Consider the following 27,576-nt stretch of genomic DNA (forward strand, 5'->3'; position numbering starts at 1 on the left):
TAGAAGGTCCAACTCCTAGTGAACAAGGGAGGCTAGTTTTAGTTGCAACAGATCATATGTACCCCTCCTCAGTAATGGTCAGTGAGGCCTTCGCAATAAAGTTTGGAATGAAATTGGCTTGCTCGACTGGGATTCACCATATGATTATCTACTCCTACTGCCATGTTTTCATTTGCTGCTTAGCTAAAAAGCAGCCAAGTCCACCGGCTGAAATTTCCTAACATCCTCTATTGATATCAGGCAAGTGCAGCTGAAGTTTGAGTTTTTTGCTCTCTCACGTAAATCCTAATGAAAATGTAAAAGCTCAATGAATTGCTAAATGGACCTTATGCTACTTTTCCGGAAGATCTTGCTATATAATATTACAATTTCACTGGCATTACAAAAGCATTTGTCGCGATATTCAATCAGAAACATTAATCCCCAAAGCCAGAGATACACTCAACAGCTCGCCCAGCCTCGCACGAAATCAGTTAAAGCCGGGGTTAAACTAAAAGAAAAACAATTATGACACAACAAAGGAGAGACCACTGGGGAAAGCTGGAGAGAAAAAATTTACTTTGGCATTTCTTCATTCTATATTACCAAAAAATAAGAATAATGGAAGCTACAGACATTGATTTTATGATGAAAGTACACAGGCGAACCTCACTAATGTAATGGGATGAAAGTTCAAGATGGGTAGACCTCAAACGGAAAGATTATAAAGGGCAGCTTTGGCTGAAATTGGCTCATATGAACACCTCATTTCTCTTATTCTCAACTTACAAGATTTCCCCAATAAAATCAAAAAATTTTGTTCCAGCGAAAGCATGTATGATGGATAAACATGCAATTGAACAGCACCAATCGCATTGGTGCTCCCAGTACCATCATCATGTGCCACCTTGTAAGCAACTTGTGTGAACTGTTATCTGCTAGACGTTCCCAAAAGATCTTGAAGGTTCAGCTCCTCTCCAACCCTGCTGACATAAACCAGAAATCATGTGCCACCTAGTAAGCATCTTCAGTGTGTGTGTGTGTGTGTGTGTGGCAAAAACAATATCAAGAGCAACCAGTAATCCTGAGGCAAGAGATTACAGAACCCCAACCCCAACCCCAATGACATCCCATAAACCACAGGAGCTGAAGTGTAGATGAAAAAACCTCTAAACCAAACTGAAACATGCAAGAGAAATGACAAAACAATACCAAGAGTGAAGGTTAAATTATGATGAGGTAGCAATCAATTATGGCAGGACATTAGAGAAAGCAGAAATTACTAAACCATCAACACTAATACTTCCCCTTTAAAAAAATTAAAAAAAAAAAAAGAGGAGAAGATCTATACTCCAAACTCTTTACAAGAAATCATGAAACAACATGCGGTCACCGGGTGAACTTCCAGGAGAGAACATATATTTTCACAGAGTAAACTGAACATACTTGTATATCTTCGCAAGGAACCATTGCCATTCATAGATATTGGTCCAAGCCTTCTTTCCTGACCTGAAGAAAGAATCTCTTGCATCCTCTCAGGCCAGTCTGAATTCAGTCTCCTAGCAAAGTCCTCCACTTCCCTGCATTTAGAAAAGCCACACAGTGAGTCATAAAGTAGCACTTCTTGAAAAAAGAAGAAAAGAAACATCATGACTATCAACAATAAAGAACTATCGATGGTTTTGAAGTGTACGAAGAGTGCAAGAAGATTGATACGCCTTCAACAAATAAATAAATCGAGTAATAAGTAAATAGACAAATAAAATCTTCTCATAGTAAACTGAGGTAAACATCAGTTGAGCAGCTCAGGAAATGTAATACACACATGGGGGACAAAAAAAGGCTAGGCATTGAATAAACTCCAGCTGAGGTGCTAGATAGGTATCCACATGTAACAATAAAACATATAGAAGCATGTTCATAGATTTCTTGACACCCCAATAAGCCTCTGCCTGAAAATCCTAATTTTAAGAATTTGCAATGCACTCCATAAGACTCTTCTTTGGAAGTAAGACATGTCGAATTACCTGAAAATCCTAATTTTAAGAATTTTCAATGCACTCCATAAGACGCGTCTTTGGAAGTATGACATGTAAGGTAGAATTAATACACCACCAATTTTTCCTTGGTTCATTTTCACTTGGCAGTCTACAGTTTAGGCTGTTTACGTTTGTCTAGGGAAGAAGAGAAAAGGAAAGAAATGAAAATAAAGGAAAAGAGAAGAAACCTTGTTTCCTAGTAAACGATTTGGTGATTTTTTTCACATGGATCTACTACTTTTGTAATGGCAATTATTACCGCTGATCATGGAAGACAATATAGCGTAAATAGGAACTCACATTCTCAAAATCCAAAAGATCGGAAGGAATCTAAAGTGAGTACTCAGGTTCATTCTTAGTAGTTTTCTGGCAATTGAGACGAAGAGCGAAGTGAAATAACTTTCTCCTCCTTAGTTCAAGTAGATGGATTTTTAAAATATGATCGGATGTGCTTTGTTGAAAAAGAGACTTTAAATGGTTCACTTATGGGACCCACGTTGTTGAAAAGATTTTCTTTCAAAGTCCTGCTATTTTACCAAGATTTCAAAAGTACTCCAATGGCGATTCAAAATGGCAGCTGGAAAAATGTTTAAAATCCTCTCTAGCAAAAGAAGACCAAAAAATTGTCAACACCATTGGTGTCCCAGCACCATTTTCTTGACCCCAATGATTTTCTTGGGTTCTCTGTCCAACTGAACACATCAATCATGAAATGACACAAGAAATCATGAAAAAAGGAAAAAGGCATACTGCTCAATACAATTTGATATAACCCCTTCAAAGTTCACACATATTCCCGATGAAGCTGCTTGTCTGCAAGTACAAATATATCATACCAGAAACATTAACATAAAAAACCCTTACAATAAAATCATCTCCAGATTCTTAGCAGGCCAGTCTCTTTTAGAAATGTGCCGTCAGGTGGAGATAAATGTTGAATTAGCTTCCCCACAGCACCTCACATGAAACAGAGAATCAAGTGGCACATACACATTCACCTCATTGGGATCATTAGACTAAACACAAAACTTGACCAATAGACATTGAATAATATCCACTTCACCACACTTACTAATAGCCTGTATCAGATAAACCTTTCTAGAGCAGTAGATAAAGAAAAAGAGCCGCAACTTGATTTCACAGGGTCCTGGGAGGGTTGGATCAGAAGAAATCCAAAACATTGGTTTCCCTCCCACACAAAGTGGCCACTCTTAAAACTAGAACCCATGTCTTCAAGCTGGCAGCTCGAGCTTTCTACCATCGCACCAACCGATGGCCCCTCAATCTACATGATAGTAGATCAAGGGAAAAGAAAATTATGAAAATTCCAAACGATCAGCTACTGCTACTGTTTATTGTATTTTGAATTAATACATACAAAAATATTTATTTCTGTCATTATGACAAGATATATGTTTTTAGAGTGAAATTAGGAACACAGATCAGGAAAGCACTGAATAAATGACAAAGGTATTTCAAATAACTTAAGGGCATAAATAATTATATAAACTATAAAATGGACATTGCTTATCAACAGTATTAGCAATAAAATGACCAAATAATAAAAACCTCATCTCAATGGAAAATAGCATAATAGTCAACTATGTAGGCAACAATCAAACTCCAAACAAAATAGCTTGAATCCGAGATGCCACACGGCATGAATAGGATCAGGCAAGAAAATTGATCAAAATGTTCAATTCTTAGAATTTGGAGAAGAATAAAAATACTGAATATCTAGTACCACAAGCTCCAAAAGAAATTTGCTTTAGTTTGCTCAAATAAACTAAGATAACATAAAATGATCATTTAGGAAATCAATACATTTTCGATCATTGTATAATAAATAAATAGGGGACGAAATTTAGTTCAAAATAAGGAGATAGAACAAATAGCGGGGGCAGGGAGTAAGGAAGTTGCAGATTATAAATCCTCAATTGCAAAAGTATTATTGTGTTGGACACAAGGGTATGTATTTTTTAGAAGAGGGTGCCCTTGGCTTTCCTCTTCAGCTGTATTACCTCCTGGATAAACAAAAACAGAGGAATTTTCTCACACCTCATCCTCGTGGAAGGTATGCTATCCTGCAGTTCAACATGCCTATAGAATATCTGTTGTAATTCGGGTTTAAATGTATTTGGAGTATACTTGCAAGGATGCATTGCCCAAAGGGTAGGGTATGCTTGTAATTTGTTCCTTTTCCCTTCTATTATAAATAGAATATGGCTGTGTTCTCTTGAGACACAAGTCATTTTATTCTCCCCAATCATTTCCCACATGGTATCAGAGCGGGAACCAGTCTTGGGATCCCCGCCCTAATAACCCATGCCATCACCACCGCCACCATAACTCGACAGCCACCATTCACCGCCCTTCTCCATTTACTGCCTCTCTCCTTCTCTCGCTCTTCTTTCTCTCTTCCCTCTATCTCGACTTCACCGCCTCTCTTCTTCAACTTCGACTTCACCACCTCTCTCTTCCTTGCGATCTCACTACACCGCCTCTCTCTCCTTTTGAACCCTACCACCACCACCCTTCAGATTATCTAACCCACCGCCTCTCTTTCTCTATCTTCTTTCTCCTCTTCTACAGTCCCTCTCTTCTTCAAGGGCCTTCCACATGAACTAACCCTCAGTGGTTCTATTTTTCCTACTGAGGGGTCCTTTTTTGTGGCTGATTTTGCTTCCTATAACCTAAACCAGCAATCCTTGTTGCTGTCATTTATTCTCTCTGTGATGCTCCAGTGCTACAGCCTGTGTTTTCTTGTTTTACAGTAGTAAGCCATAGAGGCTCCTTTTTTTTTATCAGCAGTCATGTCCGACAGAAGCAGTACTCTAACTACACCCATTGAAGGAATGAGTCGCAGCTCTCATAGTGAGTTTACCACATTCCCTGTTAGCTCCATCGAGTTAAATGGAAGCAACTACTTGATGTGGTCTCGCTCTTGTTTTCTCTCTATTGCTGCTCGCGGTCTCACCGAGTATCTTTTGGGTGACATTGCAAAGCTTACAACTGCTGGTCCCTCATTAGAGAAATGGCTCTCGGATGACTCGCTTGTAATGTCATTCCTCATCCATTCTATGTAACCGACTATTGCTCGAGGCTATAGTCTCCTGGACTCTACTGATAAGATCTGAAAGGCTGCAAAGGAGACTTACTCTCATGTTGGAAATGCAGCCCAGGTCTATGAGTTGCGCAAGAGGATCCATGGCAACACTCAGAAAGAGATGTCTCTTTCCCAATACTATTCTGAATTATGCAGCATGTGGCAGGAACTCGATTTCTATGAGATCTTTCAGGCTACCTACTCTATTGATACTGCTAACTTCAAGAAACGTAAAGATATGATTCGCATTTATCGTTTTTTGGCCAGTCTGAATGTGGAGTACATAGTTGTCAAGATGGCAAAGCGACCAAAGGTGCTGGAGGGGTGTCTAAGCACTTAGGCGACAAGGCACCCGCCTAGGCGACCAAGGTGCTCCCAAGTGTTGTTTTTTATTTCCCCATTTTCTAACATTATTTAGTATGCTACAATATATACCTTATATCATCAAAAATCAACATTAAGCCTCTTCAAGTCATCAAAAATCAATATTAAGCCACATTAAGTCACATCAAGTCATCAAAAATCAATATTAAGCCACATCAAGTCATCAAAAATCAACATAGAACCAGAAGACAACAGAACTAAAGAAGCAAGCTATTGAAAGTTTGAAACAATCAAAAATACATTTGGTTTATACTAGTCTCACATTTGGTTTATATTGTTCTTAGAAAATATGATCTTATCTATAAGTAATTAAACTGTTCTCGCTTTAGAGAAATGTTCTTGTTCTCTATGAAGTTTCACTAGTCAGATGATTTTATTTTTAAATGAGACTTTTGGAATTAGGCAGAGCATAAAACTAGCTTTCCAACAAATCCAAAATTGCTTAAATCTTATTAATATTGAAGAAGTTATGTTCCAATCAAACCTTATTTGGTATGTGTGAATGCTATCAAAATCGCTCTGAATGAAAATATTTTTTTAGATATCAAAACAAATGAATATTTTACCGCACTTTTTGTTTAGTAATGTTTTACCATATTAAGATTTATAGAATTTTCAAATTTAAGAAAAACCCCAGCATTAGAAAGTTGAAAATTTTACCTAGCATCGAAAATCTAGTTTTTGTTCTTGTTACTGGGGGGTTGACTTTTATCCTTTTGAAATTTGATTGTTTAACTATTTTTATTGGATTCAAATAGGGGGTATTTGCTTATTTATAAACAATATCTTAAGTAAATGAAATACGAAAAAAAATAATATTTGACATAAATAAGGGCCAATACCGGGTTCAATACCCAAAAAAAACCAGTGCAAGGCGCCTTGCAATAAGGCGGAGGTCACCTAGGCCCCAACAAAACCGCCTGGACGCCTTAGCGACTCCTTGACAACTATAGTGGAGTATGACCATATTCGATCCCAAGTACTCAATCAGGATCCTTTTCCTACCCTAGAGCAGTCCTATGCCCTTGTTCAGCTTGAAGAAAGCCAAAGGACCGCTATTCTTCAGCCTCTTTCTCAAGAGAGATCAGCTCTCTACACTAGCTCAGGCTCTCAGCACAAGGACACTTCCTTTCGTCCTATTGGCTGTTCTTCCTAAGACCGTGATGATTCTACCCGTGATCCAGTGAAATGTGAGTATTGTGGGAAGGAACGGCACACTAAGGAGTATTGTTGGAAGCTACATGGTAGCCCCACTTCCACTACTTCACGTGGACATGGACATGGACAAGGAGGCTCTAATTCTACTCATGCTCACCATGTTGACTCTTGAGGGCCAGCCTTCACAGAACCAAATCTCTCAGGATGAGATGTTCCTCCTCCGCCGCATGATGTCTAGGATGGATGCTGCCTCTTCATCTGTTGAACCTCCGTCTCCTGTTGCTTTTGCCACTTCAGGTTCGACCTCTTCTGCCTCCTACTTTGTGCACTCAGGTATCCCTTTTGTTGGTTACTGTGCTTCTACTTTTGGTTCGTCATTGATAATTGACTCAGGTGCCAAAGACAATGTGACTAATTCTGCTAGTTAGTTCTCTACCTTTATTCCAAATTCAAGTAAGGAGCATGTTTGAGTAGCTAATGGATCATTGTCCTCCGTATCTGAAACAAGACCATTACCCATTCATGCCATTGTCCTCTGTCCTTCATGTACCCAATTTTTCTACTAATCTTCTTTCTATTAGTAGCATTACTCGAGATTTAAACTGTAAAGTCACGTTTTTCCCATCTCAATGTCTTTCAGGACTTGGTGACAAGGTGAACGATTGGATGTTGTAAGCTGAGTGGTGGCTTATATTTGTTGGAGAACAATACTCCTACAACTTCAATTCTTCATCCATAAGTTCATCAGTTGAACTCATCTGCATCCGCTTTATCAAAACTACATCGGTGGCATCGGCGCTTGGGCCACCCGTCACTTAGGAATTTATCTCTTGTTTTTCCTAGTCTTTTTCAGAAATGTAATCCTAAATCTAATGACTTCTTTTGTGATGCTTGTGTTTTTGCCAAGCAAATTCGTGTTGTTTACCCTTCTTCAAAGAATTCAAGTACTAAACCTTTTGTTTTAATTCACTCTGATATTTGGAACCCTTCCCGTTGTGTTGGTTATCGTTGGTTTGTGACCTTATTGATTGTTATTCTTGTACTACTTGGGTTTATTTGATGCATCATAAAATTGAACAGTTTCAGTGCTTTCAGCTTTTTTATAGCATGATTAAAACTCAATTTAATGTTGTTGTTAAAGTTTTCCACAGTGATAATGGTCGGGAATATCTTGAGGGTTCTTTTCAATCTTATCTTTCTGCTGCAGGTATCATTCATCAGACTAGTTGTATGGATACTCTAGCCCAAAAAATGGTGTCGCAGAACGAAAGAACTGCCACCTTTTGGAGGTTGCTCGTGCTATGATGTTTAATATGCATGTTCCCCTACACTATTGAGTAAAGCTGTCCTTACTGTGGCTTTTCTAATCAACTGTATGCCTTCTCGTGTGTTGGGTTCCAAGTCCCCTTTGGATGTTCTCCAGCACTGACCCTCCTCTCCACTTCCACCTCGGGTCTCTGGTTGTGTGTGGTTTGCACGCATTCATCGCCTTGCGAGCAAACTTGATCCCCGGGGGCTCCGGTGCATTGTTGTTGGCTATTTTGCTACTCAACAAGACTTAAGTGTTATCATCCACCCTCTCGTCATATGTTTGCTACTTGGGATGTTGTGTTCCATGAGTCTACTACGTATTATTCTCCCTTGGCACCTCTTCAGGGGGATTCTTCTAGTGATGACGTGCCTCTGATTGTCCCTCTTGACAACCCCTCATTGTCTCTGTCATGTAAACCCTTCTATGCAGGGGGAACAACCGAATAATAACAATGCTCCAACTGGTAAACCATTACAGGGGTTTACTCGCTCTCAGTCTCGCAAAGGTTCAACAGATATTACCACCACCACTGCTCCACCAAGCTAGTCGCCTCCCTCAAATCTAGGGCCGCCCATTACCTCATCAGAATCTAGTAATCTTCCCTCTCCTAGTAATGATGACACCTTGAATTTGCCTATTGCTGTCCAGAAAGGGAAGAGGAGTTGTACTCAACATCCTATCTCTCATGCTATGTCTTATGACTCCCTTTCTCCCTCCCATCGTGCAGTTGTATCTTCCATATCTTCTATTTCCATTCCTCAATCCTGGCACGATGCTATGGCAGACTCGAGATGAAAGGTGGCAATGATAGAGGAAATGAGGGCCCATGGAAAGAATAATACTTGGGATCTAGTTTCTCTTCCTCCAGGCAAAAGACTTGTGGGCTGTAAAAGGGTATACATGAAACTGAAAGCTGATGGAACAGTGGATAGGTACAAAGCCTAGCTGGTTGCGAAAGGGTTCACCCAAACATATGGGATTGATTACTAGGAGACGTTTGCACCTGTTGCAAAACTGAACACTGTTCGAGTTATCCTCTCATGTGTTGTTAACTTGGATTGGAAACTACAACAACTTGATGTCAAAAAATGCTTTCCTCCATGGAGAACTTGAAGAGGAAGTATATATGGAAGTCCCAAGGACTCTAAAGCTATGAAACTCAAGGGAAGGTGTGCAAACTTAAGCGTGCATTATATGGCCTAAAGCAGTCCCCTAGAGCCTTGTTTGGATGTTTTCATAAGCTATGGTCACCGCTGGGTAAACTCAGAGTAATGTTGATCACACTTTGTTCATTAAGCGGTCTAGTGATCACATTATGGTTTTCATCGTCTATGTTGATGATATTATTCTTACTAGAAGTGACTAAGCAGAAATAGAAAAAGTGAAAATCTTATTAGGGACAAGAGTTAGAGATCAAGGACTTGGGACAATTACGGTACTTCCTTGGAATTGAGTTTGCTCGTTCTTCTAAGGAATCTATCTCTCTCAACGGAAGTATACCTTGGATCTTTTATTTGAAGTTGGGATGCTTGGTTGCCACCCTGTTGATACTCCCCTTGAGGCTAACACACATCTGAAGAACAAAGATGGAGAACCGGTAGACAAAGGAGGCTATCAACGCTTTGTGGGACAATTGACATACCTATCTCAAACTAGACCAGACATTGCTCATGTTGTGAGTCTAGTTAGTCAGTAGATGCATGACCCACACTCTACCCATTTGGATGTTGTTTATCGTATTTTGAGGTGCCTCAAGTTAGCCCCAGGAAAAGGGGTTCTTTTTCTCCTCACAATCACATGCGTCTATAGGCCTTCACGAATGCTGACTGGGCAGGTTCCCCGGATGATTGGAGATCCACATCTGGCTATTATTCCTATATTGGAGGAAACCTTGTGACTTGGTGCAGTAAGAAACAAGATGTGGTTGCTCGTTCAAGCGCGGAGGCAAAGTTCCGTGCCATGGCATATGTGAATTGTTATGGCTTAAAGGTCTTTTGCGGGACCTTGGTATTTGTTCCACTTCTCCCCTGACACTATATTGTGATAGCAAGTCTGCAATTAGTATTGCCCACAATCCAGTTCAACACTACAGGACAAAGCATGTGGAGATAGATTGTCATTTCATCAAGGAGAAGCTCGATTAAGGAGTTATATGTATCCCATTTGTTCAATCCGGTGATCAGTTGGCTGATGTCTTTACTAAGGGGCTGAGTAGTAAGGTTTTTCATTCTATTTTGTGCAAGTTGGGCATGTGCGACATCTATGCACCAACTTGAGGGTGAGTGTTGTAATTCGGATTTAAGGGTATTTTGGGTATACTTGTAAGGATGCATAGCCCTAACAGTATACTTATAATTTGTTCCTTTTCCTTCTATTATAAATAGAATATGGTTGTGCTCTCTTGAGACATAAGTCATTTTATTCTCCCCAATCATTTCCCACAATATCCAAATACAAAATATACACCATCTTACCTATCAAGTTCTTCCTTCATTGCCGGGTCTAGTTCATCGTCCATATCACCATCATCAAACTCAACCTTTGGAGAAAAGCCGTCATCTGCAACTTGAAATTTAACCGATTTACTGGGACTGGCCACGTAAGCATTTCTAGACTTATCTTCTTTACGGCATACAGAAGAGAGATCCTCCATCTCCTAAAACAAGTGAATGATCAGGGAGTCAACAATTTCAATGATATGTATGTGCTAATGCTAAACAACTTTTCACTGCCAATGCACTGACCTTATGGCTTTTGTTTACATTGTGTGATGAAGGATCTTTTGAATGGTCTTTCCTTCTTCGGTTTTTCTTCTTATGTTTAGGAGCTCTAACCCCCTTGGAACCTGTGCGACAGAATTCCATTGCCGCCAGTGAGGCAAAAACTTCCAATATTTCTACAACAGGTAATAAAAAAATGGATACAGATTTTCCACTAACACCATTATACAAGATTAATAAAGTATTCCAAGAACAATCATGTCACAATAGATATACCTGCATGTCATTATCTAGAAATCATTAGATCTTTTCATTAAACACTACAAATTTCAGCCACCAAAAACAATCCTTGTGAAACATGAATTCAAAGTCTATCCAAAATAGCACCTAGCACCTATCTTCCTACAGCTCAGCATCAGAACTTGTCTCCATTTACCACAGAATCTAGTGAGATATCATGCAATCAAGATGAATGGCCTTAAGACTAGCTCGAGTGGCAAGCAATGAAATAATATATTTAAAAAAAAATAAAAGAAAGAAAGAACCACTGGATATTTTTCTCCTTGGTCATAATGACAATTAAAAAAAGAAGGGATAAACAGGAAAAAAAAACAACAAGAAGTAAAATGCCTTTTCTATGGAAAATTGATAGATCTCCATTACTATTATTTCCTATTTTCAGGAAAACGAAAAAGAAGTAAACCCAAAGATGAACAGAATTTAACTGCTTCAGCTACACAGATGACAATAAAAAACATATCTATACCTCGAAACAATTTAAAAGAAGCTTTATTATGTAATAGGTATGTGGGTCTTATTTCAATACCAAACATTCTGTCCTCTTAGTCTCTGAACAAGTGACATTGGGGAACACACCAATGAGGTGCGACAACGGTTTCATATATCGGAGGGCAAAAAGGTCATTTCATGTGAAGAGAGAGATAAAAAGAAGGTGCTAGCATACCCTCCACTGGCGGGCTGGTGGCTCAGAGAACCTTTTCCCTAAACTTAAAATAAAATCCTTGTAGAAGCTAAGGAACTTGACTTCCACACTCGGCTGCATAGAGCAGTAAAGGGCCACTGAAGGTTGACAAGAATCACCCCAAGAGGAGCAAAGGGGATTTCTCTTTTTTCATGATCCAGGTCTCCGTTTCAGGCTAAGAAATCAAATCCTGGAAAAATTCTTTAGTTGGTGTGCATGTCAAGGAGCATAATGGAAGAACTCTAGAATATCCATAGGGAAGTTAAACAAGGAGAATTTTCAGATGAAGTGAAGGAATTTATGCAATTTTCAATGTGTTCATGGTTGTTCTGCGAAATGCGAATAAAGGGCGTACCCAGTGCACGAGGCTCCCACCACTGCGGGGTCTGGGGAGGGTCATAATGTACACAGCCTTACCCCCATTTCGCGGAGAGGCTGTTTCCAGAGACTCGAACCCATGACCACATGGTCACAATGGAGCAACCTCAACCGTTGTTCTGTGAAATTCAAATGTAACATAATATTGTATATGCCTTTATTCTTTCTAAAGGAGATCACAACACTTTTTGAATAACTCAAGTGTTTTTATTCTTCTTGTTAGAGTTTCTCAAATATGAAGAAAAACAAAGCATGACTCGCAACTTACAATTTGGACATATACAATTGGCATCTAGCACTGAAAACAATGGATTGTACTACGCAGACCAACCGCAAAATGCATTATGATGCAGTCAATAATTGCACATCCCTATATAGCCATATCATTTCTATAACCCTTGACACCAAAAAGTAACACATGCCACATGATGGATATGGAAAATTTGCCTACTCATTGAATTTTGTAAGCCTCTTAGTGTCCCATGCAACACTTTTGAGGCCCTTGGCTAATTCCCTCCAACTGTAACTTGCAAAAGACTGCACATTAACGCATTCAATTGACCCTAAACCTTTTCTTGACTCATTCCTTCTCATTAAATCCTCTTTTATTTCCATGTAATGTTAATTTGTCTCCTTTGCAAGCCTGTCAGTTTATGCATACCATACAAGAAACTTCCCAGTCAATTCCTCGGTTTGTCACCATTCAAATAAAACAAGGGTGGTGGGGTTGGGCAATATCTGAGACTGAATGGAAGTTTGGGCTAAACCTAAGATGGAATAATGGCTATGGCAATTTAAAAGGAACTGGTCAGAAACTAATCATTGAGTGGGACTCCAAGGATAGATATCTATAAGCAGAGGAAGGGAAATATAGATTAAGGCATAATTGCTGAATAGCTGAACTTTACAGCATATGTTTGTTTTGTTGTAAATTCTAATAGCAGACCTTTGTATAGTAAGAGAGTAAAAATCGCTCTCAAAATATTTTTCATTTCATTAAGACATAGTATTGAACTCCACCAGACACTTCTCAAAAATAACTGCCAAAATGCAGACCAACTTAAACTCTGAAGAATGCCTCAGTTTCAAGAACACAGCCCCTTTCTAAGTTTAAATCGTCACTACAGCATTGTAAATTAAATAGGAAAAAAGAAATTCTAAATCATATAAATCTAATAGCATAACTAACATAGTTATTCCCCCTCCCCCATAAGTTAGAAAATATTATAAAATGAAAATGCAGAAGTAAATATACTATGTCTCCCAGAATTTATGCATCTGACTGGAACCCACACAAAAAACATTTTCCAGTCTCTATTTGTATTAGCTATAGACATATTAGAGAATTCTTTCAAGTAGAAGCCCAAAAAACCAACCTTTCCTCAGCTTAGGAAGCAACGGGAATGCTGGTTCGCCATGGATGTCATTTTCAGAGGCCCTTTGATTTTTTTTTCAAAATTATATGTTTTTTCATTTTGCAAGACTTCTCGGCTCAATTTCTTCAAAGACAACTTCTCTTTCTCTTGGCATCTGAAATCAGTTAATTTCTTGAGGCCTCGGTTAATAACTTAATAAGGAATTTTTGTATGTGGGTCCTTACCCTATTAAGTGAACCCCCCTCCCCCCCCCCCCCCCACACACACACAAAAGGAATCCTCTTTGTAGGCTACAGTGATGCAAACAGATGAGATCTGATGATCTGATTGACCTGCAGGTAATGAGCCCACAAATGAGATAGGGCAAGAAGATTCAGATCTAATGGCTCCAAATTTAACCCATATTATCTGATCTAAATAAATAAATTCCGGAACAAGGCTTGCTGGTTTGTTGATTTCAGCAACCTGCAAAGGGAAAAGAAATAATAAAAGAAGAAGAGAAGAGAAGATATAGGGCTGAGACTGAACAAAACCCATGAATAGCAAGGTGAAGTGGTGAACAGTAACTCTAGAAGAAATAGGAGAGAGGAGAAGAGAGAAGAAACAAGTTTGGTGACTACAAAACAACTAAAACTTCCATCATTAAATCAAATACTATCCAACCTATGGGGGTAAAATGCTTATTTATAGAAAACAGAAGAAATGTTCCAGATCAGCTCAAATTCTAATAAAATATAATATCTTAAACTTTTCTAACTACGACTCTTGGACAGCTAAGTATTTTAGATTTCCTAAACTAACCTATAGAGTATAGACTAATAACTTATTACCCCTACTAGTCTCCTAATCAACTATCAACACAAACATAAAACCTACCAAAATAAATTATTGATTTCGTGCACCCCCTTAAAACCCCCACTTTTGGACTTTATATTTCACCTTATTACAATAATAAAAACCAAAAAACTAAGGTCCACCCTAAACCATTACTACATACTATTACAAAACCTTGCCAACATTTAAACAAAGGACGCATTGTACAGCCTATCTGTTGTTGTTGTTGCTTTACTTTACTGTTGTATCCCCATCCTTCTTGTATCTCTATCTTAGTTATTGTTGTATTACTCTTCTGTTGTGTCTCCTTTTCTTTATGCGATAACATTTATTTTATCTATCCCTTATTATTATTTTTTTATTTATGACATCGACAATTCAATCTTATGGCTGTGCATACAACCCATATTCACACTACTTTGCTCAAATATCTGTGAGGAAGAGATTCGAGAGGTGATGTTAGAGCTTTGTCTGATATATGAATCCCCTTGAACCGTTCTTACTTATCCAAGGAAAAAACTTGAATCCTCTACTAAATAAATTCTAGAGAATGCATAATGCAAATCGACTGATGGATCCGCAAGTGATGGGCTCACTTAAAGATTGGATGGAAAAGATTCTAGTCTGACAACTAGACATAGGCTAGATCTGATCTAAGAATTAATGGTGGAGGGCCGGATAAGAGAAGGGAAAAGTTGCTGGGGAAGGGGGAAGAGATCACAAAATAACACTCTCACAGAGTAAAACTCAATAAATTTCTATCCACTTCACTATGTCCATTGTTGGATTACATGCAAGTATTTAAAGAAAATAACATGACTTCTAATCAAACTATGAAACTGAAATAAAAAATACAACCAACTAACTCCTACATACTCAACTCAAAATAGAAGACTTATAAACTAATAAATAAATAACTACTTCCAACCCTTGTTGGACCAAAATCCTGGGTTGGCCCGGTTCTGCATGGCTTGGGTCTGCAAAGCCTATCACGCAGGTCCAACCAGTCAAGTGGTACTGCATCAATTAGTGGTCAAATTTTCAATAGAATAGCTACCAGGTTTAAAGAATAATTTCCGGAAAAAATTATATATGCCAACTAATGAAGATTGATGACATGCAATTGAGAAAAGGGTGGTAGATGATGATACGTGAGAGAAAATATTCTCCAGAAGATGAGATTGATTGGGAGAAGAGAGAGAAGAAATCCTGTGAGCTGTCCAGTGCATGGAAAGAGAAATTAAGAGAGAAGGGAGAGAGATCTTAATCTTAGAAGAAGAGGGAGGAACTGAAGTAGGCGTCAATATGCTGTAGGGAGAGGATATTGTGAGAAAATATGATACATATTGATTATAAGATCTAATAAACAGATTCATATCATTCAAATCAAGCCCAGATGATCTGTTTTAGGAAATAGAATTCAGAATCATAAAGTTGTTGATCAAATTTGTCAAATCGATATTCAGCAAAGGAAGAGAAGAGAGACTATGAGAGAAATAAGAGAAGAAATTGCTTACCGGATAGATTGAGAGAGAGAGAGAGAGAGAGAGTAAGCAACACAAGGCAATTACCAACAAAACTAATCCATTCCAAAAACCATAAATCGTGGCGGGAGGTTGGTAACATATACATAGAAACCCAAACAATAAATAGACTAACTTTCCTATTAGGTTAGTAAAATCCAAATACAATAAAGTAACCAACTAAAAGATGACTCTAAATATCCTATGACTAGCTAAAAAAACTCCAATAAATGGGAACACCGCAATCTTATCCATATAATCCATTTACAGAATCAAGAACCCAAATATGGATTTAATAAAGAGGCCTATTACATCGCTAAACCTAAAAATAAAAGCCCAAGGCCAATAAAATCCATCCATGGGCCAAAATAAAGTCTTCCTAGGCCCAATTGAACAATCTCAACTGCATCAATGCAGCTATACCAGAAAGACTATGAAGTCGAATATGGGAAACAAGGAAAGAACAAGCACAAAAGAAAAAAGCAATTGAGATGATCTTGAAATGTAGAACTTGCAAGAATAGGAAGTATTAAGTAATTGATGACAAGATAAAAGCAAAATTAAATAGCTTGCTAATGTGGAATGAAGATCAAAACCAACAGAAGCATAATGTAAGAAGCAATTAGTGAAAAAATGGGGATGGATGATATTGACTTGAGTTGAAGTGGTGAGGAAAGAAAATATTTCAGTAGTTAGCAACGGATAGGAGAATAAATATGGTACATGAAATTTTACCATATATATATATATGGTACATGAATCATTGGTGTACCCCAAGAAGATGGGATAAGATTTCGTTGAGCTTATTTTCTAGCAGTTAACTATCTCACTAGCGCACAAACTCTAACTTAAATACCATACAGATTCACTAATCCCTGGCATCATCCAAAGATTAAATGATTTTCCACTTTATCAAGGAGGAGGTATAGGTCCAACTCAGAGATTTATAAAAGTAAAAGCACTGCCAAGCTAGTACAGGTGCAATATCATCAATGGAAGCCCTAAAGTGGAAACACCATCAAGCTAATACAAGTACAAAACCATTAACATGTGAAATACTATGACCCAGTAACACTACATGTGACCTCTCAACCGAAAAACAGAAAATTATGTTGGCAGAGTTAATGCCCCAGTAGTCAGACGTTAAAAGAGTGTGATTCTACTGGAAAAGCCAGACATAGCGGTTTAGCAGAATGAAGAATTGATCCATTACTATGACATTTTACAAGGCCGTGTCTGTAAGTAAAGATGATAGTTGAAATAGCCATCGCTTATCACACATAAAAAGAGGGGGGGGGGACAAATAAGCTAAGACTCTCATTATTCTGTTATCGACTTTGACGACATGACCAGATAAACGAAAACTAATTCAGTTCACTATTTAGGTACAAACTACAAGTCTGTGGAAAACTAAAATACATAATATTAATCAGTCCAATCAGTCTGGAAGAAAGTAAAGGGGGAAGATCTATTTTGCTCATGAGTACCTCCATCACCTCCATTGATGAATGACAAGAGATCATCAACAGAGCGTTCATCCACACGCTCCTCTTCCACTTCAACATTCTGCAATAGATGGTAAACTATTCCTTTTAATAGGACTAATGAAAAGACCAGCATTGGGTTTTGCATATTTACATTACTAACACATCCAAAATTCGAGATACCACAAAATAAGAAATACTTAAGAAGACTGCAAATGGTATTGGAACAAAGATGAGTTAATCACCTTCATTTTCTCCTTCTCTTTAAGTTCTTTCCTCTTTCTGGCATAAAGCCTATTTAATAGCCGAATACGTGGGTCATCTGCTGTGTTTCTCAAAGGTTCCAGCTTTTCCTCCTGGAATCAATTAAATATACATTTAAAATAACAGAAAACAAACTAGAGACATGGAGAATATGCGGACCACATTTGACTCCTTAAAAAATCCAACCAACCTCGGTAAGATCATCAGGCAAATGAAATGTTTCACGTATCTCCTCAGGAGTTTTCCCTTCAATCATGCGTGCAAGAGCACGGCTGGTGAGATCAACCAAAGGCTTCAACTGGAGGCTGTCAGCAGCAGATGTCAACTCACATAATCTTTTTGTGTCTATCCGAATGAACTTCTCATCAAAAGACTTCCGCTCCTAACCAAAACAATGGCCAATGATTCACAAACTGCTCGGCAATATATATATTAACTAGACACCTATTTAGTGATTTCTACCCTGTGAAGTGTGAACTATAATATGCGTCAAAAACTATATAAACTAAGATTGAACTACTCTGGGAAGTTTAATTAACTAATTCTATGAATGACCTAATATAATTTCCAATTCTCAGAAGAGATCAAGTAGGGAAATACCACTCCAAGAAATAAACTGACATTAGATAGTCAGAGCATGCCAAACCTTATTTGAGCGACCTGGTACTTGATGGAACCGACAGTAGTCAAGTATTAAACTCAAAATGGCTGGATTAACCCTTTGCGGAAGTGAAATAGCATAATTCTTTGAAGATCCCATTCCTGTCTGAACTATTTCTCGACATATCATAGGGCAAAACATGGCAACCTCTTCTTCCACTTCTTGTATTGAGCCATCAGCGGTTTGGAGCCAAATATAAGATTTCATGACCTATAAACGCATAGTGGAGCAAATATAATTTCAGCAGAATTGCTATTATCGAAAAAACCATTAACCAAATAAACGAAGCCAGTGAAAGCAAATAACAAGTATAGTGTCCATGTGAAAGAAGACATAGTTAAGTAAGGCCAGTAACTAGGACATGCTTATATACATATGATGTGATCCCGGGTTCAATAACCATGATTATGGGTCACTATGGGCCAACCCAAATGTTAAACAATTCAAATAATGGTAGTGGCCATTCCATAATTTATGGAACAGGTGACCCTTATATGCAAATAAGCAAGTGAAAGGACCCAATAGTAAGTAAAATTTGGAAAGAAAGGGTAGTTTCTGGTAATTAAATTTAAGTAGGGCATAGAACTAAAGATAAGAAGGAGGGGCATTAAATAATATCTAGGAGGTAGGGTCTTAGTTGTAATTTCCAAAGTTGCTCCTTCAATTCACAATAGGACTGCAACCAGCAGTAACCATCTGCTGGTTTCTATGGAAAAACTCAATCAATTGAGCTAATCAACTATCAACCTCAAATGTCAGGAGGCAGTTGCTAACCCACACATCACCAATCCCAACAAGCTTTAGCTGAACCCAGCAACTGGAAAACTAACAAGGAGTTGCGGAAACAAGAACAGACGACAGCTCAAAGCCAGGTAAGGTTTCAGAGAATATAATCAAGTATGGAGATCCGTTGGAGATGAAATTCTAGGGAGTACGTTGCCCTAGGATAGCAATCTAATCCCAAAAGTTTCAGGCCACATAGATTGATCTCGAAGGAGATTGATCAAAATATGTGGGGTTGTTAGGTCGTCCAAAACAGAGCAATGGTTTTGTTTCACAAGGACAGTTGCAACAGAGATATAAAAGAGTAATAATGGGGGAAGAGGTGAAAAGGAACAGGAATACCTGAAAGGAGGAATAGAAATTGAATCAATCAAGAAAGGAGAGGGAGGAACTCAGGCACATACCAGCACACAGTAGGGCTCAGCAGCGTACAAAACTAAGAACTTCATTCCAGTTCTAACTGTTGGTTAGATGCTAGTATTTAAAAAACTAAACATTCCTAATAGACTCTATTTTGGAGATAGAGCTTGAATCAAACTCATCTCCTTGACTCAACCCAACAGTGATGAACCAAAAAAAAAATGATAAAGAGAACCCCAACTAAAATATAAAAAAATCCCTAACTTACAGTATCACCCTAATCCTTAATCTTCTGGCATTTTAGATACATTCCAACATCCCAGACAAAAAAGGCATACACATGCATGTAAGTTCATGTATATCAACAAGGTTGGCGAATTGCATAAAAAAGAAAGGTGCAAAACATACATGACCAACATTTTCATATCCCCATACCCTGATATTAAGATTTGAGCAAATGAATAGGTTAACTAATGCACACACACAATATACGTCTTAAAATGAATGAAACAAGGGACAAAATCTTAGATCTACTAGATTAAAACAATAATTACAAAGAAAGTAGTTGTACAAGAAAAATAGGTGTAAAACAAAATCATCACTACTTGTTTTGTCATTTATTTCCTTATCTAGTAGATTTAGGCAATTTTCCCATGAAACAATGGGTCCAACCAAATGGAAGCAAATACCAAGCTTCTAGAAAGTATAGCTAAATCAAATCATATTATTAAATGTCAGAGAAGTAGACTGATGCAACCTAAGGTTCAATAACCCTGATTATAAATCGTTGCGGGACCACCAAAGAGATAAATAATTCAAAATGAATGGATAGTGGCAATTCTATAAATTTCCGGAACAAATATAACTTAACAGAAATAATTTCAAAGATTAACGAATTTTCTGGGATTTTTAAAACCAGAATAGAGACCAGGTAGAATGTGACTTAGGAAGCAAGGGGCTTCGTGTGGTTTTGACACAAACTGTCCCCCATTCGTAGTTAAGAAGAAGTTATTCTTCTTCCTCACGATAGAAGAACCAGACGGAGAAACAGATTCTATTCAGATTGTTCCAGCATCCAGAATACTCAATCAAACATTGTGAAATTTAAGCCACTGGCCTCTGAGATCCAACTAACCAACTTTCGATTCAGAAAGCTAAAAATCAATAAAAATAATTCTGAAACCAGAGGAGGGAGAAAAATAATGGAGGAATAAAAGAAAACAGAAAAAGAAACAAGAGAAAGACGAACCTGGGAATCTGGGATTGAACAGAAAAGAAGGAGAATGGAACAGCCACGCAGCTCCACAATCGGGAGAGGTAAACCCAAACTCAAAATTTCTTTCAATATTCCAAAAAATCTCTCTATGTCGTTAGACTACATCCAATATAAATAAGCAAGACTCCTACTTTCCTTCGTAAGCTGAATATAGTAACCAAACTAAACTGGGAAACTAAATAACAATAAAATCCCCTACGCATGTCTACTTCCCTAATGAAAGAAAATTGCAAAAATCACAAAATCATACCAAATCCCTACATCCACTATCGTGCAACTGCATCATAGAGAAACTGAAGTCTAGATTCTCCAACTGAAATTAAAATGGTACAGTAAAATAACAAATGCCATTTCACAGGACAGAAAATGTAACGCACCTTGGATTTGATTATTTCCATTTCACCTTCTGAGGAGGAAGTACTGTAGCAACCAGATTTGATTCCGAGTGGAAATCTCACAACAGAGTGACTTGGAGGGGAGGAGACTCTAGGGTATAGATCGCTTATGGAAGAGTTCCCTTTGCCCAAAACCTCAGGTTAAACCAACTGCTTACTAAGGAGATTGGTCAACTTATGTGGGGACTGTTAGGTTGTCCAGATACAGGGAACAACAAGCGACAGCAGGAATAAATCACACGATAACAGGAAGACATATAAGGAGGAGAAAAATAATGGAGGACTAAAAGAAAGACAAAGAGACAAAGAGAAAGACAAACCTGGCAATCTGAGATTGAACAGAAAAGAAGAAAGAAAATGGAACAGCCACACAGCTCTTCAGTCGCAAGAGGTAAACCCAAACTCAATATAAATAAGCGAGACTCCTACTTTCTTCCGTAAGCTGAATATCGTAATCAAACCAAACTGGGAAACTAGACAACAATCAAATCCTCTACGTAATTCTACTTCCCTAATAAAATAAAATTGCAATAACAGGAAGATATATAAGAGGGAGAAGAATAATGGAGGAATAAGAGAAAACAGAGAAAGACAAATCTGAAAATCTGGATCGAACGGAAAAGAAGGATAACGGAACAGCCACGCAGCTCAACGATCGTGAGAGGTAAACCCAAACTCAAAATTTCTTTTCAATATTTCAAAAAAAAAAATTTGTCTCTGTCGTGGGACTACATCCAATATAAATAAGCAAGACTCCTACTTTCCTACGTAACCTGAATATAGAAACCAAACCAAACTGGGAAACTCGATAACAATCAAATCCTCTACGTATTTCTACTTCCCTAATAAAATAAAATTGCAATAACAGGAAGATACATAAGAGGGAGAAGAATAATGGAGAATAACAGAAAACAGAGAAAGACAAACCTGAGAATCTGGGATTGAACAAAAAAGCAGGAGAATGAAAGCATGGAACAGCCACACAGCTCCACGGTCGTGAGAGGTAAACCCAAACTCAAAATTTCTTTCAATATTTTAAAAAAAATCGTCTATGTCGTTGGACTATATCAAATATAAATAGGCAAGACTCCTACTTTCCTCCGTAAGTTGAATATAGTAACCAAACCAAACTGGGAAACTCGATAACAATCAAATCCTCTACGTATTTCTACTTCCCTAATAAAATAAAATTGCAATAACAGGAAGATATATAAGAGGGAGAAGAATAATGGAGAATAAAAGAAAACAGAGAAAGACGAACCTGAGAATCTGGGATTGAACAAAAAAGCAGGAGCATGAAAGCATGGAACAGCCACGCAGCTCCACAATCGTGAGAGGTAAACCCAAACTCAAAATTTCTTTTCAATATTTAAAAAAAAAATATTTGTCTCTGTCGTTGGACTACATCCAATATAAATAAGCAAGGCTCCTACTTTCCTACGTAAGCTGAATATAGTAACCAAACCAAACTGGGAAACTGAAAAACAATCAAATCCTCTACATATTTCTACTTCCCAAATAAAATAAAATCACAAAATCATACCAAATCCCTACATCCGCTATCATGCAACTGCATAAATGGACTAAGCGTATCTGGGCCTGTGGACCCCTCGGACGGATAACAGAGCACCTAAGCAGCTCTTGTATGGCACAGCGTTGTGCTTCACTTTGTCAATCTAAAGGCTAAAGCCCTGGATAAACCAACTGTCATATGGTTTTTCTCTGTTGTTACAATAACATGTTATTTCATTTGGCATGTAAGAAACAAAGTAATTCGTGGTCTAGCTACAGCTGACCCAGTCCAGTTCTTTTAAACATTTCTAGATGGATTTCGGATTTAAACTTAACTCCTCTAGAGATAAATCCTAACTTGGTTGATCCGATTATTATGTACACAAAATGAATTAATCATTACTTCTCGATCCAACCATGAAATGCAATTACCTGTCTTATGTTGCACAGGTCTTTTTGAACCTTCCATAGGACTAACAGGATGGGCTTATTGCTTTTTGCTTGATGGACAGAGTGTTTTAACATCTGCAGGATTTTCTTGTTCGACCGACAAAATGAAGGCTGAGCTATACAGAATCTTGCAGGGGTGGAAACACACTTTGAACGATAAAATCTACCTCAAAGAAATCTGGATAAATAACCATGGTCTACATGGTCTTTTGACTCCGCAAGGAGATATGTGTATTCCCAGGAATCTACTTCCCTCCTATCTTGAACTTACTGAACTAACCTCTAGTTTTTCAACTGTAAATATAAGGCATAAAAACAATCACTGATTTAGAACTTTACGCTCTTTAGCCCTTTTTACTATCACAAATAGAACCTCTATTCCTCCTTTTATGTATGATGTACAGACTTTCTGTTCCCTTTAAGTAATATATTTTGTTTTTTCATAAAATAAAATAAAAAAAAACCTGCATAATAGACAAGCTAAAATTAAAATGGCCTAGTAAAATAACAAATGCCATTTCTCAGGACAGAAAATGTAACATACCTCGGGTTTGATTATTTCCATTTCACCGTCTGACATTTGACGGTAACCTCCAAATGCATAAAAGGTTAACAAAGGAACACTAGACAGAAAATCTTGCACATCAGATTCAAAGATTCGAGAGAGCCAAAGTAAATAAGACGTCCCCTTTGGTCAAAAGATCGTAGTTGTTAAGCGGATACAGAACCATTTCCAATGCCACTTGAAATGGTATATTTCCCCGTCTGAGGAACATAAGTATCAGCATTTCTTCTCCAAAAGCTTCTATCAATCTCTTCAATCTACTCATAAGAAAAGCAGAAATAGCATGACCACAATGCAGCAAAGAAGTCGTGTTCCCATCATGCAACACACAACATACAAAGTATCAGTATCACAAACTGTAGATTTCCTAGATGAAAAATAAAGGGAAAATTACGCATACACCCCCTACACTTGCCTTAAGTGCAAATCAACCCGAGGTTTAAAAAAATGAACGTGTACACCTCCTGAACTTTTAAAACCATGCAAAACTAACAATTTGTTAGCCATACCATGTTTAGTGATGACGTGGGGTTTAAAGTGGACATGAGATACATTTTCACCCAACCTAAGCAGTGGGTGAAGAGATTCCCCCTTCTCCCATCTTCCTTTCCACAACCCTAATCTAGGTTCACTAACTTCCCTTCATGATGATGTCAAATCCACATTTCCCTTTCTCTTTAAATTTTCTTTATTTTCTTCCAACCAGGAACCCTGCCTATCCATTCTCAAGCTCACCTTTTTTGAGTTCCAGTGGTTTCGTTGTTTATAGCCCATAAATTGTAGGCGTTTTACCAGCTGATCCACAACCTCAAAGATTCTGTAATGGCTGACCGACAGATCGAGTACTGTCCATTCTTAAAAACGAAGACCCTTCATTTATTCCTCAGAAAGGTACTTTCCCACTTCATTTGAACTGGAAATTTAAATTTTTGTCCACCCACGTCAAGAACTTGTTTTGTCCACAGAATCTTGTTTGTTCTTTGTCTGAACTTTTTTTTTCTCCTCTTACCGTGCCTTTTAGGTGGCTATTGGGTTTGATTTGACAGTGTTGAGGGAATAGGATAATGCGTTTTTAGTTGGGTTCTTGTTGCTTTAAGCTTAAGCCTCTATTACTTTTCTTTGGATTAGAAAACTGAGGAGAAAGCTAGTATTGAAAGAGAGTTAAATCCTCATCTGGGCATGAAGTGATTTTTTTTGGTAAATATTGTCGTGCATAGATATAACAGAAAGGGTTAGTGCGATTCCAAATGGTGGGTCGGATAAAGTTTCATTCGGTGTTTGTGTTTTAATGCGGAAGAATGCTTTCTATATGTGATTCGAAAAGTTGCAGATTAGGGTTGTGGGAAGGAAGATGGAAGAAGTGGGAATCTCTTCACCCACTGCTTAGGTTAGGGAGGGTATCTAAGGGTAAAAAAGTAATTCCATGTCCACTTTAAACCTCACATGATCACTTAACGTGGTATGGCTAATGGACTATTAGTTTTGCATGGTTTTAAAAGTTCATGGGGTGTACACGTTCATTTTTAGAAACCTTGGGTCGATTTGCACTTTAAGGCAAAGTACAGGGAGTGTACGCATAATTTTCCCAAAGATAAATAATATGTATGCGGGAGTTAAACAATCAGTTCTGAGCCTAATGCTCTTCACCTTCAAACCAATACCAAAATCTGAACGATCAAATCAGACATTAGAGGAACACCAAAGCAAAGAAACAATAGCATTACTTAAATTGCAAATCAAGTACAATAGAACTTCAATATTACATAAGCTCTTCGCATAACTGAAAAATCTTCGGTCATACAGAACATAAAGCAAATGCCACAGCATCAAGCAACAGCTTCTTAACATCAGACAAGAATTCAATATTACCTCAACATAGGGTTCAACCAACACAAAATATATGTAAAAAGTTGTACAACAACAACTAGGACCCACCTTGCTGAGAAGAAGCACTTTCAAAGTAGAATAATGTTATACAGTTATGCAAACATACAAACACTAGCGGAATAACAACACAACCCCGAAGCAAAAGCCAGAACGGTTTGCATAAACCAATAACCACATCAAGTCATCAACTTCCCGGAGTGAATAAAAAGAGAGGCTCACTTAGTACGTAATAAACATAAATGGGACTCTGCAAGCTGACCTTACAATCGCAAACTACAGAATAAGTACGGAACTAAAAAAAATGAAATCTAAATAACTACAAGGTAAGAACTATCTTCTCCTACAAACAGTCCACTCTCCCACAGTAAAGCATATCAAATCAAAAAATAAGGAAAACCAATTAGCATTAACAGTGAACAACCCTAACTCTAAGAAAGAACAATAAATTAACCCCATATCATTTCTAAAATGGCTTTCACAACGAAATTCTCAAATTCAAATAAAAATCAAACGGAATTCAGCTAACTTACTGGCAAAACGGACCAATTGATTCATTATATATCAGTTCCAAGGGCAATTGAAGCTAAATCAATCGTAGAAATTGCTTCCTCTTATAGCCAAATTACAGAAAAACGAAAACATATAGAGAGAGATAAACAAAGGAGGAAAAACATATATCAACAAGATAACGGCATACACACCTGGTAGAGAAGACGAAATGCGGCTAATGCCTAATAAATGACGGACAAAGCAATCGAAGATTGAAGGTAGCTTTGAATATGCAGACGTTTGGCGCTTGCAAAAGGATAATGTGTGATACAGAGAGAGAGAGGGAAATCTAATGGGTATTACCGTATACGGGACTGGTGTTGTGGTATAGAGAGGACAAGATTTGGAAGTCTAGGGTTTCTAAGTAAGTACTTCTGCCCCTTTCGATTTTGGGCTGTTGCTGTGTCCTGTGAGCATGTTGCGTCGCTTTCCTGCACGCGTGAGCAACCGATAAACATATAAACACGTGTAGACTTACCTGTGTGGGCTTACGAGGTTAGGTCTTCCTCTTCTGTGGGCCCATATTAGGCTTTAGACCCTAAAAAACCCACTAAAGCTGTGTTTCCAAAACGGGATGTCAAGAGAAAAGGGTAGTGAAGTGAAATTGAAATTATTTTTTTTAATTGTAATTACTACAACATTAAACTCAGTCTTATCCCAACTTAATGGGTCGGTTACATGGAGCCAAACAAAAGAGTATGAAAAACAAGGTTTAAACCAAAAAAGGGAAATAATAGATGGGAAAAGAGATGAGAAATGAAAAAAGAAAAAAACAAATGAAAGATGACAAATAAATAAAAAATAAGCAATGAAAGATAGGAAGGCATAGCCCAACTCATCAGGAGAATCTCAATTAAATGGGGTCTACGACATGAATCCTTGACCCCCGATAGGCTCTGTCCGAGGTCATACTTGGACCAAGCCCTGGCCTATGCATGTCCTTCCTCCCCACTTTTCCTATGGGACAGACCTAAAATGACTATAGGAGAAATGGTGAAGAAAGACATGCATAGGCTAAGGCTTGTTATTACTTAATATAATTAATAGTTAAACTTATTATTATATTTAGTAATCATTTTCTCATATGTAATTTTTAGGGGGGAAAATTCCCACACTATCCGCTTAATGTATACCTCTTACAAGGTTTTTATTCATTTTCTTTCTCCTTCTTGAGCATCATGTGCCCTCTATTGATGGTAACATCTGTGCACTACCATTTGTATGCCATGGATGATTCATTCTACAATGGTATTGTGTGAACCTGGGGATTTGGATGCAAAGGAAAAGTAAAATTTAATAATAAAATATGGAATGATTTGGAGAGCAATCATGTTAGGTGTTTATTACAAAAGTTTCTTTTGTTAGGTTCTAAAATTTGTATTTCTTCTTATTCCAAAAAAAAAAATTGTATTTCTCTTCCATTATTCATTTTCCTTGCATGTTATCGGAAAGCCTAATTAAAAACAAAAAAAAATACTACATTCTAGAGAATTCTACCTCTTCGGTAGTTTCATTGCCTTGTCGACTATAGAAAAAAGTCAAACCCATTTGAATAGAACCTACAACCAAGTATGGATAGAAGACAATAAATGGATTTTC

At 37.7% G+C, this 27,576-nt stretch overlaps 1 protein-coding gene across 5 annotated transcripts; it reads right to left on the reverse strand.

Annotated features, from left to right (window-relative positions):
• Nucleotides 1-699: 699 nt before the first annotated feature.
• LOC122647331 (SKP1-like protein 21) lies at nucleotides 700-26,363 on the reverse strand. Of its 5 annotated transcripts, none has more exons than XM_043840753.1 (10): nucleotides 26,130-26,360; nucleotides 23,521-23,798; nucleotides 18,186-18,410; nucleotides 17,730-17,921; nucleotides 17,522-17,631; nucleotides 17,279-17,361; nucleotides 10,723-10,823; nucleotides 10,453-10,634; nucleotides 1,426-1,559; nucleotides 700-965 (listed from the first exon to the last, which is right to left on the reverse strand). In XM_043840753.1, the coding sequence occupies exons 2-10, from the start codon at nucleotides 23,554-23,556 to the stop codon at nucleotides 946-948; spliced, it is 1,083 nt and encodes a 360-aa protein (XP_043696688.1). In that variant the 5' UTR covers nucleotides 23,557-23,798; nucleotides 26,130-26,360; the 3' UTR covers nucleotides 700-945. The 5 variants fall into 5 exon arrangements, with proteins under 5 accessions (XP_043696688.1, XP_043696690.1, XP_043696689.1 ...); XM_043840755.1 differs by having other exon boundaries at nucleotides 700-962; nucleotides 26,130-26,359; XM_043840754.1 differs by having other exon boundaries at nucleotides 17,279-17,357; nucleotides 17,521-17,631; nucleotides 26,130-26,358.
• Between the last annotated feature and the right edge of the window lie 1,213 nt (nucleotides 26,364-27,576).

The sequence above is a fragment of the Telopea speciosissima genome, unplaced genomic scaffold (genome assembly GCF_018873765.1).
Source record: "Telopea speciosissima isolate NSW1024214 ecotype Mountain lineage unplaced genomic scaffold, Tspe_v1 Tspe_v1.0025, whole genome shotgun sequence".
NCBI lineage: Eukaryota > Viridiplantae > Streptophyta > Magnoliopsida > Proteales > Proteaceae > Telopea > Telopea speciosissima.